Genomic DNA, 13,169 nt, shown 5'->3' with positions numbered 1-13,169 from the left:
AGACGTACCGCGAGTTCATTCTCTCGAAACTTGCCGATTGATGGTGAGTGCAGTGTCCCGACGATGTCTCCGCAAGTCGAGCAGCTAACAACAAACTGAAGGTTGATGCCAATTTCTTCTTGCAAGCTCAGTAGTTTTCCGTGGCACTTGAGGCAGAGTAAAATCGCAACAAGAGTATGCATGGCGGACACATTGAGGAGCCGTTCAGGGGCTTTTCAACGGGAGCGTCTGTCAGCTCCGGGTCGTCCGTAATCCCCGCGTCGAAATCGAGCAGGCTGAGCTTACTCTCGAACGTGGTCAGCACATCCGATTCGGAGATGAAGCTGTAGGCTCCGATGTCCGTCAAGCACCAGTTGAGCTTGGAGATCGTGACGACGGCGGCGGAGACGGCGACGATGGTGCCGGCGGAGACGGGTCGCCGTCTCCGCCGGCCCTTTGTTTTCGCCGTTGAAAACGCCGGCCAAAGCTACTGCGAGTGCTAACTTTGGAAGCAGGCATTTCTCGGCAGAAAAACTACCGGGAACAAAAAGGGAAAACAAATCTAAACAGCGGCGAACTAGCGATACGATCAGAAGCGAAAGAAGCTGCCGATAGCGCGCGCAGGCGGCCAATCGTGAGCCCTGTTTCGGGTCACAACCAATGGGATTGCTGATATCATAGTTCCCACGTTTTTTCTGCTTGTATGTTTGGGGTTCTCCCGGGACACAGATAGCCTCAAACGTAGCAAGCTTCTATGGGCAGAAACTAGAAGAAACGGCGCTTCCAACGAGGGTGAGATATCTCGGATGCGTCGAACGAGCGCGGAGTAGGCCTAATTTGAAAATGACGAACTTCGCCGTCTGCTCGCTCGGCGGGTCGCCGCGCGCGGCCGCGAGCTTGCCGAAAATAATTTTTTGCGAAATAAATACTGCGCATTTATAAATAAAACTTTCTGAAACTATGCTTCAGAACATAGTGAACCCAGATATAATATTTTTTGAAAATGCATTTTTTCGGAAAAAAATGGAATTTCGGGGCCGTATCCCCCCTTAAGAGTATGGGTACATCTTTTGAGCCTTCAAATGCATTTTTCTCGTTTTGCAACTTTGGGTTGTCTTCACAGTTTGAGCACCGAGCTTTTGGTGTTACAAATCTTCCAATCATCATAAATTTTTTTAATGTATTATCTTGAGTGCTAATCTTTATATGGAATGGACCACCTTAATTATGTTTTTGCAAACTTTAAATGAATTTCTAATGGGCTTCTAAAAAGAAGGCTTAATTAAAAAATAAAGTTATAGTTTTTGGCTAGATACTGGCACTCTACACTTCACACGGGGCAAAATGAGCTATTGCACCATGCTCGTATGTAAGTTTAGTGTGCCTAAGTGTGTACGCAAAAAACCTCTTCTATGCAATTGTTTCTGCTTCTGAACACAAAACTATAGAAGCAACATTAAAACTAATTATTGTTTTGAAAAAAAAAAAGACTAATCTTTATGATCAGCTGACGTTACATTATCCTAAAGCAAAAATTTAAAAAAGCTTCTCTGAGCCGCATCTTTCCTTAATTATTTTTCAAACCAACCAGACATGTTTTTGTTTAATGTTCACAAAAAAAGTTGAGGTTACAATAGCAGAGGCACTGTGTGCACAGGTCATGATAGTTATGAAAGGGGCTAGGACTGAACTTTGAAAAGCATCAAAGAAACATAGCAAATCTGTTGCAGTCTCACATAGTCGCCCTTGAAACAGCAATTGACAGCAAAAAGGATACAAGAGGTGGAGCATACGGCAGGCGTGCTCGTAGTTCTGTGTCAGCAGGCAAAGGGAGATGGTTGCCACGGGGTTGTGACACCAAGTCCTGTACAGGCAGCAAAACAGGGAGCAGCTCTCCTGCACAAGAAGCCACCATCGGTAAAAGAACAATGGCCCCCTGTCAAGAAATAGACGACCCCTCGCGACCCGACGCTGTCTGCCCACCTGCGTGCGTAAATCCTTGAGCTGGTTGCGCAGTTCGAAGAGCTCGGTGGAGGTAAGCAGGATGGTGTTGAGGGTCTGGACCATGTGAGCAGCAAAGCGTAGGTCCTCCTTGGCCTGCAGGATGCTCGCCATGGCCCGGTAGATGTCCTCTGCATTCAGCAGCATGCACAGCTGCCTGGGACCACGCAGAGACACGCACCCCTCAGGCTGTGCCATGCCCCCCGTGTCCCGCATCTTTGAGCGCTCGGCGACGCACAAGGAGCTCGCAGCACTGCCTAACCACTGCCACTAGGCCAGGGTACTCCGGCGATTTTTTGCACTACTCCAACTACCTATACTTTCGGAATCACCGGCCTTTATGCTTTCTGGTATGCTACTTAGTGTTGCGAAATAGGCTACCGAAAATGATGCCAAAACCAACATTCAATATACCTGCGCTTTTCACTGCCGTGATGTTGGTGGAAGCCAGGCTTGCAAGTCGAGCAGGACGTGTAAAAACTTTACTACGCTGAGCAGTTGTCTCAAGCTGCTGAGAGGGTGCTGCTGGAGCAAGCTTCTAAAGCATTCATTTGACACCATGAAACTGCTTGCAATCACTTGGGAATTAAGTCTACAGACCAAGGAGTGAACCCCTGCCTTCCACTGATGCCACTTTTTCAATGTTGCCAGTAGAGACTTTCACTCTGATAAAGACGGTGAGAACCAAAATTGTAAATTCAATATCCTTGCGAAAAATATTTATTTTGGCCCAACATCTGGCGGACTATTTAAGTGATGTTTGTTGGTGTGGTTAGCAAAATAGCAGGCAAATCATGTGGACGGGAACACTGAGGAACACTTTGTATATTTAATCAAAGAAACCTTAGTTATGGAAACAAAAGGAAGCTTCACCGACAATTAAGTGGAATTTGCCGAGAGTTTCATACAGGCATCAGTTCTCCTCGAACTACACCAGGCATCGAAAAAGCCCTGTCACCGCCGCTGCACTCCACTTCGTTTTGAAGAAGCCATAGTATGTTTTGTATCTCTGCAGTCGTCGGAGTTTCCCCAAGTGACTTTCCGACGTCACTTCATGTTTACCCTGGCAGCACGCAAGGTTTACGATTACAGCATCTGTGGCAGGAGCAACAACGGGAGTGTCCGCATCGACAATCGGGAACGAATGAGTTACCCTCAGTGGCTATGCAGACATGTTTTCACACACTGCTGTAGAGACCGTTGCAGCTCTGGGAATCGTGCGCCAGTTCGGTAGGCATGCTCGCGAGACAAAATCCGACGTGTGCAAAGCAGTTGGCAATCTTTCATCTTCGGGTCACAGGCGTGCTTTCTCTTGAACCCATCCAGTATGCCTTGCTTGTTGCTTGTTCCGTAAAACGGTGGACAGTGTCAAAAAGTCGATGCCAAAACGTCGAATTCTTTGGCACTTTCAGATTTGGGCCGACCACTTTTCTCTGCCTCGCCAATCTAAGCGACTCTTGGTAAACGCTCCCACTCCCATATGACGCACGTGTGCGTATAATGTATGGTACGTAGCAAGCGTGCCCGTGCAGGCGCGTGCGGGGGTGGGGGCTCCCGAGGGGATGATCTCCCCCAGGCTCCACCGCTCCCTTGACCCGATTCCGACAGTAGTTGGGCAGCGTCGGCCGCAGGTGCCGTGAGTAGCGTTGGAACGTGGATGCTGTTCCCGCTGCTGCCTGCCTGCGTCGGCGCATCGGCATCGGAAGCGGCGCTCTGCCCTCCGTCACCAGTTTTCCCAGTTTGCCGTTTACTTCGGTGGAGAAAAAGGAGGGAACGCAAAGGTCTCCCGTGTGCCTTCGTGTAGGCTTGCATGCTTTTGGCACCTCGGCCTTCGCAATAAGCGTGGTCGGCCGTTAATACACTTCGAATAATCCGGTTCAGAATGCGTGCATTTTGGTTGGGACCACGCTGAACTTCGATAAAAGCGATTTCATTATAACGAAGGATTACTGTATCTAACTAAATTTTCCAGTACATTTCACCCCATAAAAACAATACTTCGGGTGTGTGGGTGGATAAAATATTAAATGATAGGCTTCTAAAAATGAAAACAGACTCAAAATGCCAGACCGAGAAAAATGCATCTGAAAGCTCAAGCAATGTTACTCTTAAAATGGTGCTTGCCATACCACCCAAAACGCTCCGGGAGCACAACGATGAACTGGAGAAGGGCACCTTTTACACTTTCGTTTAGTTCCAGGGAGGATTCGGTACAAAATTTGGGCACACAAGGGCTCCCACCACAGTAGCCTTCAAGGTTGCCGACGTCAGCTCGGCCTAGTGGCGGCCTTTCTGGATCCAGTGGCGGCTCCCCGGGGCACTCTTCTCGCCTCAGAATCATTATCTTTCGCTCAATTGTCGTCAACTCGTCCTCTCTAGGGATGTCAGTGATCAGAAGAAGTGACACAAGCGTGAATGGTCCAGCGTAGTCCGTATCTCTGGGTGGTGATGCAATGGGAGATGACGACAGGTTCGGGGACGGCGGTACAGCGTTTTCTGAGATCCATCTCCTTCTATGCCTCTTGGTTTTCCAAGCTTGCGCTTCCGAGTACCAAGTGTAAACGAGTTCCTACCGTTTGCCGCCGGCATTGTAGCAAGAGTCGGAGAAAGTTGAATAACAAAACGCACGTGAGCTAGCTAAAAACTAAAACACAAACTTCCGCACCCGCCGTGTTTCTTTTTTAGGGGCGAAGCTCCTTAGGGTCTAGCCTTGTCCGTCCGGTGTCCGTGCTCACATCGATTGCACTGCCTCCGGGATCGGCCCACTTTAAAAAAAACACTTATGCCCACACGGAGGTTCGAACTCAGGACCGCTTGCTTACGAGACAACCACTACGCTACACTCCAACGTTGCATGTAGCAGCTCAACGCCTATACAGGAGAGGGCGCTGCGGTCAAATGCGTATATAATCGTGTTAAACTTTGCGTGCATTGGCTCAATGTTTATAGACGAGAGGGTGCTGCGGTGAAATGCTGAACTGCTTATATAACCACAATCCATACCACACATTCTCGCTCTGACAGGGACTGTTGACTTAAGCGGTGGAGATGCATTCCCACGGCTTCTAGCGGATCCAAGCTGATCCGTTAGAAGACTCACTCGCTCTGCATTTCACCGACCATAAAGCAGTAATAATGAAGCCGAAACGCAACCTGGAACTCAGCACTACCTATGAGCAATAAAAAAAAAATCAACACTTTCAGCACTACCTATGAACAATAAAATCAGTATCATCAGCACCACCAGAGCATCACCCCAATCAACATCATTCACCACATGAAGATGCAGCCTCTTTTTTTTTGTGTATTATTTTCCTCTCACGTGGTCTGTTAGAGCGAATCGGAGCTGCAGCTTCAATGAGCGGCCCAATAGGACTGCATACAGCTTTTAGAAATGCTTCGGAAAGGGTGTTTTATGTGGGGTTCTACCGCCCGAATGCATGGCATAGAACAGTTAACTGGAGTGCAAACGAAAGACAAAATGCTCCTTCCAAAAAGGGGTCCCGCTCTGAGATAGGCCTAACCAACAGGGAGCAAGCGTGCTTTGAAAAAGGCAAACGCACGGGTCTGCTCCCATCTCTGGCCAGCGCACGCAGCCACGACACGTCAGAAATTCTTTGTTCCCAAGTGAATACCATGTACATGAAAGTAAAACTTTGTAAAATATTCCTTACGAGTCGTCGCAAGCTCCTGAAGGGAATATTTCTGGTCTCCTTCGCTTCCTTCACCCGATTTCGATGAGAGCCAGTCCGCGGTGGTCGCGAGAGTGGTGGGCATCATGCATAGTATCAGAACCTGGACGCTTCTCCGTAGCTGCGTTGGCCCATGGACATCAGAAACGGCGCTCGGCCCTCCATCACCTGTCTGCCGTTTCTTTGGTAGCCGTTTGCCTCAGTTAAAGTGAACTAGAGGAGGGGTAATGAGATCAGGTGCCGATGTGTGTCATGCATTTGTGTGAAGCAGCGAGTGTGGAAAGGTCCTTGATGTATGCAACGGCGCTGCGGATGTATCAGCTGGAGGATCCAACCAGATTCGACCGGTTCCGAAGGCCCTCGGCGAGCAAATTTGGTTTGGCGGTTTGGCAGCGCTAAGTGGCTCCCGTTCTGAATCGCTCTTAACCCCATGTTACCCGTGTCTGCTGTCGTTTATGGCCAATGAAGAGTCATGCCGAATCGACGTTGACAATGCCACTGCTTCGCTCCGAGGTGCCAGACAGGCTATCACCAGTGGAATGGTGAGCAGCCGTCGCTGTTCTCAGTACCCAAGGAGGAAGAACAAAAAAAAGTTTTGGAAAGAGAACTTGCATCGAAAGGTCCGAGCTACCTATCAAAGAAAGCATCGTAACCAAGGCTCCCGAGAAAACGATAGAACGCCGAGCTTCCTCAGTTGATTACAGCACTGGTGAAGTTTTACGTCTCTAAAAGACTTCAGTTTTATGTAAAAGGTCTGAACCAGTCACGAGAGTCGTAGACAAAAAAGAGGATGAACACAAACAGTGATGTGATTGGCCTAAGCCATTTTGGAGCTCCTTCTGGAGCAGCCAAAACAGTGTTTTGGAGCAGCAAAAGTGGCTTTTGGAGCAACCAAAAAAGTGTTCTGGAGCAGTAAAAGTGGCTTTTGGGGCAGCCAAGACAGTGCTTCAAAACAGCAAAAGTGGTTTTCGGAACAGATATTCTTAGAAAAAAAATGTTTTAAGTGCTGCACAAACGAAGGCCACTTTGTGTTGTGTTGTGTTCTGACGTGACATGTTGTGACGGAACTCGCTGGTTGTGTTTTTAGTGCTGAGACATCCCACAAGCGTACAGTGCTGTAGGAGTTGCCGAGTAATTCCGAAAAATCGCTTGCCACCGTTTTACTGGTTCCCGAGCGCCAGATTTTCGTAAAAAGTAAGCAAACGTAAAACAGTCAATTGCAAGCGTCACGGCTGGTGCCTCTGTCGTGCAATCATGCTCGCATGCACGTGAGGGCAACTTCTGCAGGCTTGCAGTTGCGCGTGCTTCGCCGCATGAGCGGAAACAACGGCTGTTCGATCGAAACCATGCCACTCCGCTCCGTCGCCCACTGATTCCCAAATTGTATGCAAAATGTTATTGTCGAGCATACGACAGAAAACAGTCCAGTGGCGCGCGCTTGTCAGGCAGGCAAAGTACAAGCTAAACACACACACACACAGACACACACACTTAAAAAAAAAAAGAAGAAAAGAACCATGAGTGCATCGATGAAAGACATCGCGAGCCAGGGTAGGGTGCCTACATGTCTGTCTGTCTCAGGGTGAAGACATCCATTGTTGCCCTGAATGTTCCAGCGCGTGACGCTCTCGCGCACTTGGTGCGTGACTCAGGCGGTAAAATGGCGTCTATGCATTAGTTAAAGCTACGCGCTCGAGCTTAGTGACACCAGATTGCGCGCACTTCAAAATGCATAAAAAAACGATTGGGCGGAAAAATGGCTGAGATGTCACCACTCAAGCAAAAGCGCGCGCGTGTATGAAGGCACTCTAAGCCAGGGCGGTCGCTTGCGCCACATAAGACTTGCGTGCTCAATTACGGTACTCATTTTAGTTTCGGTTTTGAAAGGCGACCAATATTGTTCTTTTGGCGCAGGCTTGGAGCAGATTAAACATATTTTGGCAAAATGTAGCAGGATGTAGCAGGGTTAGCCACTTGGATCAGTTTGGCACAATTGGCGCAGCAATCACATCACTGCACAAAGATCAGTCGCTGCTCGTAGCTAGGATTGCTCCGAACTCGCCCTATGTTGCTCCTAGAGTGTGATAAAATGTAAAAATTGTGTTTTAGCTGAGTATGACTGATAAAAAGTGTATTCATGTATAAATAAGAGGTTGTTTGCTGTCACACCAGTTCCTTTTGTAAAGCAGTATTCACCCAACAGGTTTCTTTGAAATTGGCTGTGCATGCTTATTGAGACACATAATGGTGAATCAATAAAGGAGATTAAAGGGTAAATGCAAAGAAAAAAAAGTGTATTTTTAAAAAGCCTAATTGGGACAAGCATGTCACAAAACAATTTTTCCGCCAACAGCAAAATTTTTTACAGCAATATTTATTGCGCGAGAGACTGATTTTAGTTAGTGGCTATTTCGTCCGTTTTAAATCGCGCGCCACAAAGTTGGTATTATACGTCACAGAGTGGCTGCTATACGTCACGGAGTGACGTGTAGCAGCCACTATGCGCGCGTCGAAAGAGCGGGAGTTTTAAATGTGGAGAAGTTGTGACCCCGACTAAATTACGTCCTGTGGCATAAAATAAAAAAACGCTGAAGATTTGTTTTGTGACATGCTTGTCCCAATTAGGCTGTTTAAAAAAACACTTTTTTCTTTGCAGTTACCCTTTAAACCTTGGGAGTAGCTTTGCGCAGTTTTGATACTAGGGATAAAAGACATGCCCTGTTGAAACAATTGCATGCCATTTTTGAGGCTGGAGCAGCGATTGTTTAAATATCTAGGGAACATCAACATGATCCTGTCTCAATATTACAACTTTCCATTTATACGTGTGAGCGAAGCATTTTTTGATTGTTTAATAGCTTCACCCTGTTTCTAGTGACAGACTCTTGGCACGCCCACCTGCCATAAAATATGCTAAGTGCAAAAACACTTGAGTCTCGAAACGCCGCCCAGGAAATTGGTCTGGCGGTTTTTGCCTTCCATGTCGTGCATTTCTGCTTCGTACCCTGCGCAAAGCGAACACGGCCAGACGAATTGCATCAAATATGCCTCGCGTATTTCCTTCATGGGGTTCGGACCTAAAACAGCAAACAGTACGAGCCAAAAAGCTTCAACAAAAAGTAGTACTTAGTCGCGCAGCAAATGCAATGCGAGCCACCCTGGCCACTTCCTTCATTCAGCCCATGCATTCGCGGCGCCCTCTCGAGCTGTCAACACGAAGTGCAGCAGCCGCCAGCGCTCGCTGAGCTCACTACCCCTCCTCTAGTTCACTTTACCTCGGTGGAGAAGAAGAACGGAACGCGAGGGTCTTCGCGAGCCTCTGCGTAGGTTTACAAGCTCTCTGCACCTCTGCCTTCCTAATAAGCTTGGTCAACCGCAGATACACTTCTAATCATCCGGTTGCAAATGCATGTATTTTGGTCGCAAACACGTTAAACTTCTATCGAAGCGATAATTAAAAAAAAGCAATTTCGTTATAGCGAGCGATTACTGGACTAAGCTGACGAAGACAAGCCACATGTTAAATTTCGTTCACCATTCTATATGCGACATTTACGAAACGCCATTCTCTTCGTTGTCGTCCAGTGCACAAGTGCAAACTTGGCTTCCATTTACCGTCTGCCAAGAGCCACTATCCTAACCGGGTTGAATGCAAGCCGAACTTACATAATAGTGCTTTGTTCCCAATCCTGACGTTCGTTCTGGACAGAAGGTAAATTGCAGCTAGTTCCGAGCCCGTGCTGCGAACACTCACCTGATGATGAAGGAGCCCCGGTCCTCCAGAAGCTGCCCATCCGAGCTGAACATCTCCAGCAGTGACAGCATAAACCGGCCGAAGTAGCTGTTCATGCCGCTCGCCGTCATTGCGACGGCCGCCGCACCCGCGCCGACGTCGCCCGCGTTTACAGCCCCCTCGCCGGACTTGCAGCCGGCCGTCGAGGACGAAATCTCAGCCAGCACTTCTAAGTCGAGCAGCACCACCTGTTCCCAAATGTTTCGTATTGACATCGTGTTTTCCGATTGCTTCACTATGCTTCACCACAAGAACGATGCAGACTACCTGACTAATTATGAAACAAAGTGCACAAAACACAGGACCGAAGGAAGACACCTGTAACAGACGAGTGCTCATGCAAAAATTAATGTTTGCTTTTACATTTCGTAAACAATTTGTATGGGCCTTTCTTGGCCCGTTTTATGTATGCTCCGTTTTATAATGAATAAGTACTAATTTGCCTAGTTTTGCATGCTTCTGCAAGCTACCCGAGTTGTTTTACTTTTCAACAAGGCTGTGAATACGGAATTCCATTCTAACGTTTTCTTGACTTGAGGACTGCATACATAAAACAATATGAAGCAATGCCTACCTCCGAACATTTGCAGGCTGACAACAGTCACTGTGAAAAGAAAAGATAAGATTGGACAGAGACGCGGGTCCCAGAACCTCGTGAACAAAAGAAAACATATATGCTTCCTTCAATAAGCAGCTATTTCTTGTTAGGCCCCCTGTACTACCTTTTTCTTTAATGCAAAATTTGTTTATGGGCTGCTTTAATCCTCTAGGACAGGGGTTCTCAAACTTTTTGGTCTCGCAGAACCCCAGGAAGCCTCAAAAACTGCCGCGGAACCCTCCCCCCCCTCCCCCCCCCCCCCTTCCATAATTGCCGACCGAGAAGCAACAGATGCACAATTGTAGGCAATTTTGCTTGTGTTGCTTTCGATATATCCCCACCATATCAATCACGATGGCAGTACAAAGTGAGATGAAGGCGCTTTGCATGGTCCTGCCGTGCAGCCTGCGGCAGGGGGGGGGGGGGTTGCAATTTGGGTGCTCGCGGAACCCATGAGACCAGCTCGTGGAACTCCTGTGTTCCCCGGAACCCAGTTTGAGAACCCCTGCTCTAGGACATTACAAAAAAGTGTCACACAGGTTCCCTCTACGCCCAAAAAATGCTTTGTCCCTCACCAGGAATTGATGCCTGGACCTCTCGTTCTGTAGTCCGAGGTAGAGGTCTGAACGGGCTGATATTTAAAGACAAGTAGTGTCTCCCATAGAGAAGCATGAAAAACTGGGCCCAGCCACTTATCAAAAAGCCATCTGGTGGCGCTGTTTGCAGCCAAGACGAGGAGAGGACTTTATGTCGTAGCTACGATGCGCGCGGTGTCCACATCTTTATGCGTCTTACACCGTGCACTCATCTAAGCCAGCGAAGCGGCTTGGATGAGCCCCTCTGTAGTAAATAATGACACAATACGTTAAGAAACTAATTTGTGCAGTCCTCTCAAAGAGCCAACGAGCCGTCAGGTGTGTGCGTGTTGTATGCCCAACTGAAACTGCTCACCTCGTCTGAAGGGTCGGACAAGGTCTGGAGCAACATTGGGAAGATTTCATCCACGTGGCGAAATATCTGCAAAAGGACACAGGATTCAATAACTTCCGACCTACGGTGATTCTGTGTGGTACCCTCAAACGTGAATGCACTTATATATTCTTTCCAACTTGAACACCTAAAAAATTAGCATCCCCACTAAAAAACAAGTGGTGCTGCAATGAAAAAAAAAAATTAGTACACTGTGTGTAATCCATTGAACTGAAGTGTGCCAAAGTACTAAGGAACTCCTGCAAACATTATGGCAGGAGTTCTCAAAGTTTTTCATCTCAGGGAATACATATTGCCATGAGTGCAGCTGACCAAGTAGGCAGCGTGCAAGTGGCCCAACGGTTATCGCGCTTGCCTTCCACGCAGAGGCCCAGGGTTCAATTCCTGGTTGCGTCTACACATTTTTGTTGATGCTGTAGTTCGAGAACAGTCTTGCTGATTCAAGGTTAGAATGGTCTATGCACCGAACCTTCTACGCCGAATGTTCCAGGAGCCCATGCATGTACGAAAGGGGCTCCGCGTGGCAAGGTGGAGTCAGTATCGCCCCAGCGTACGATCCTGCTGTTACGCCGCCATCGACGCCTGTGACGCTCTACTGTTATCTTTTGTTTACTTTTGTTTTTGGCACAAGTTTGCCCCATTAAACGTTTAGCTTCTTCAGTTATCATCAACTCATCCATTGTCATTCATGACAATATCTTTATATTGAGAGCCAAGGGCCCAGATAACACTGGGTCCAGGCCCAGTGTTACCTGTTTTTGTACTATGCCTAGCTAAAGCCATCACACATGATCAACGATTTGCAAGCCATGCTGCAAAGCCTCTGATGTATTTCTGGACCATTTACAGCATCTGGTGGTTAGAATAGACACACTAATTTAAGTTTCCACATATACCGTATTTACTAGCACAACGAACACACTCGTGTAATGAACGGACCCCCCAAGTCGGCTCTCAAAATTTCGACTTTTTTTTTCACTCTCGTAATAAACGCACCCCCAACCGGGACGTCAAAATTTTGACCCCCTCCCCTACGCGCGCGAAATGAACGCACTTTTCTATCTTGGTGCAGCGAGGTCGCGAATGCATGGGCTGCGAGGGCGAACAAAACGCCTTGCAAAAGGCGTTAAAAAAATTCGCAAAAATCCAACAATAAAAGCAGCTTTTTTTTTTTTTTTTTTTTTTGAACAGCGCAGTTTGGATTTTGGGTTCTCCCGCCGCCGCGCGCAAGGAGGTAAAAAGAGAAGCGGAGAAGCGCTCTAAGCGAACGAAACAGCTTGCGAAAGGCGGCAAAAAGTAAAAAAAAAAACCACAAAACTAAAAAAAAAAAAAAAAAATTTTTTTACTTTTTGCACGGCGCAGTTTGGTTACGGGGGGTCGCCCGCCGCGCGCAAGGAGGTAAGAAAGAGAAGCGGAGAAGCGCTCTAAGCAAACTAAACAGCTTGCAAAAGGCGGCAAAAAAAAAAAAAAAACACATGGAACTGAGAAAAAAACAGAAGAAAAAGACGAGCTTTTTTTTTTCTTTTTTTGCACAGCGCAGTTTAGTTACGGTGGGAGGGGGGGGGGGGGGTCAAGCGTCGCGCGCAAGGAGATAAGCGGAGAGCCCTCGCCTAAGCAAAGCCTCAGCAAATAAAACAGCTTGCGAAAGACAGCAAAAAAAGAAGAAAAAAAACAATAAAAAAAGATTTTTTTTTTTTTTTTTTGCACAGGTTAGTTTGGTTACAGGGTGGGGCGCCGCGCGGAAAGGGATAAGAGTTACTTCGATTTTTCAGGATAACCGGTCCGTTCAATTTGCGAGCAAATACGGACTCAAAAATTTTACCTCGCGTAATGAACGCCCCCCCCCCCCCCCAACTTTGCATCGATTTTTCGGAAAAAAAAGTGTGTTCATTCTGCGAGTAAATACGGTAGCTTCTTTTTTTGTCCCCCACGAGATAACAATTTTTTTAGAACCAAACGCGCAGCCAAGGAAGAGCATCTGCGGTCGACTTTGTTGCCGACACTAGCACAAATGATGTCGCATCATAAGAATTTATTTCCGACAGCAATTTTTTGTCAAATAATTCAGGAACATCAAAAACTGCACGTCAGTGAGGAGGCTGTTCTGGTTTCGGTC

The 13,169-nt window shown here is 47.4% G+C and overlaps 1 protein-coding gene across 2 annotated transcripts in view; it reads right to left on the bottom strand.

Annotated features, from left to right (window-relative positions):
• LOC121836081 (protein VAC14 homolog) overlaps positions 1-13,169 on the bottom strand; it is a 103,051-nt gene that overhangs the window by 20,228 nt on the left and 69,654 nt on the right. For both annotated transcript variants that reach the window (XM_042290779.1, XM_042290782.1), the window contains exons 10-13: positions 11,015-11,080; positions 9,427-9,653; positions 1,963-2,137; positions 1,757-1,875 (exon numbers count right to left, since the gene is read on the bottom strand). In XM_042290779.1, the coding sequence (XP_042146713.1) occupies positions 1,757-1,875; positions 1,963-2,137; positions 9,427-9,653; positions 11,015-11,080 (587 nt within the window). The remainder of the gene's footprint in view (positions 1-1,756; positions 1,876-1,962; positions 2,138-9,426; positions 9,654-11,014; positions 11,081-13,169) is intronic.

This window comes from Ixodes scapularis, unplaced genomic scaffold, assembly GCF_016920785.2.
Source record: "Ixodes scapularis isolate PalLabHiFi unplaced genomic scaffold, ASM1692078v2 PGA_scaffold0__279_contigs__length_252992795, whole genome shotgun sequence".
In the NCBI taxonomy this organism is placed as follows: Eukaryota; Metazoa; Arthropoda; class Arachnida; order Ixodida; family Ixodidae; genus Ixodes; species Ixodes scapularis.
Note: the sequence above shows the minus strand (reverse complement) of the source record. Positions and strands in the feature narration are given on the sequence as shown.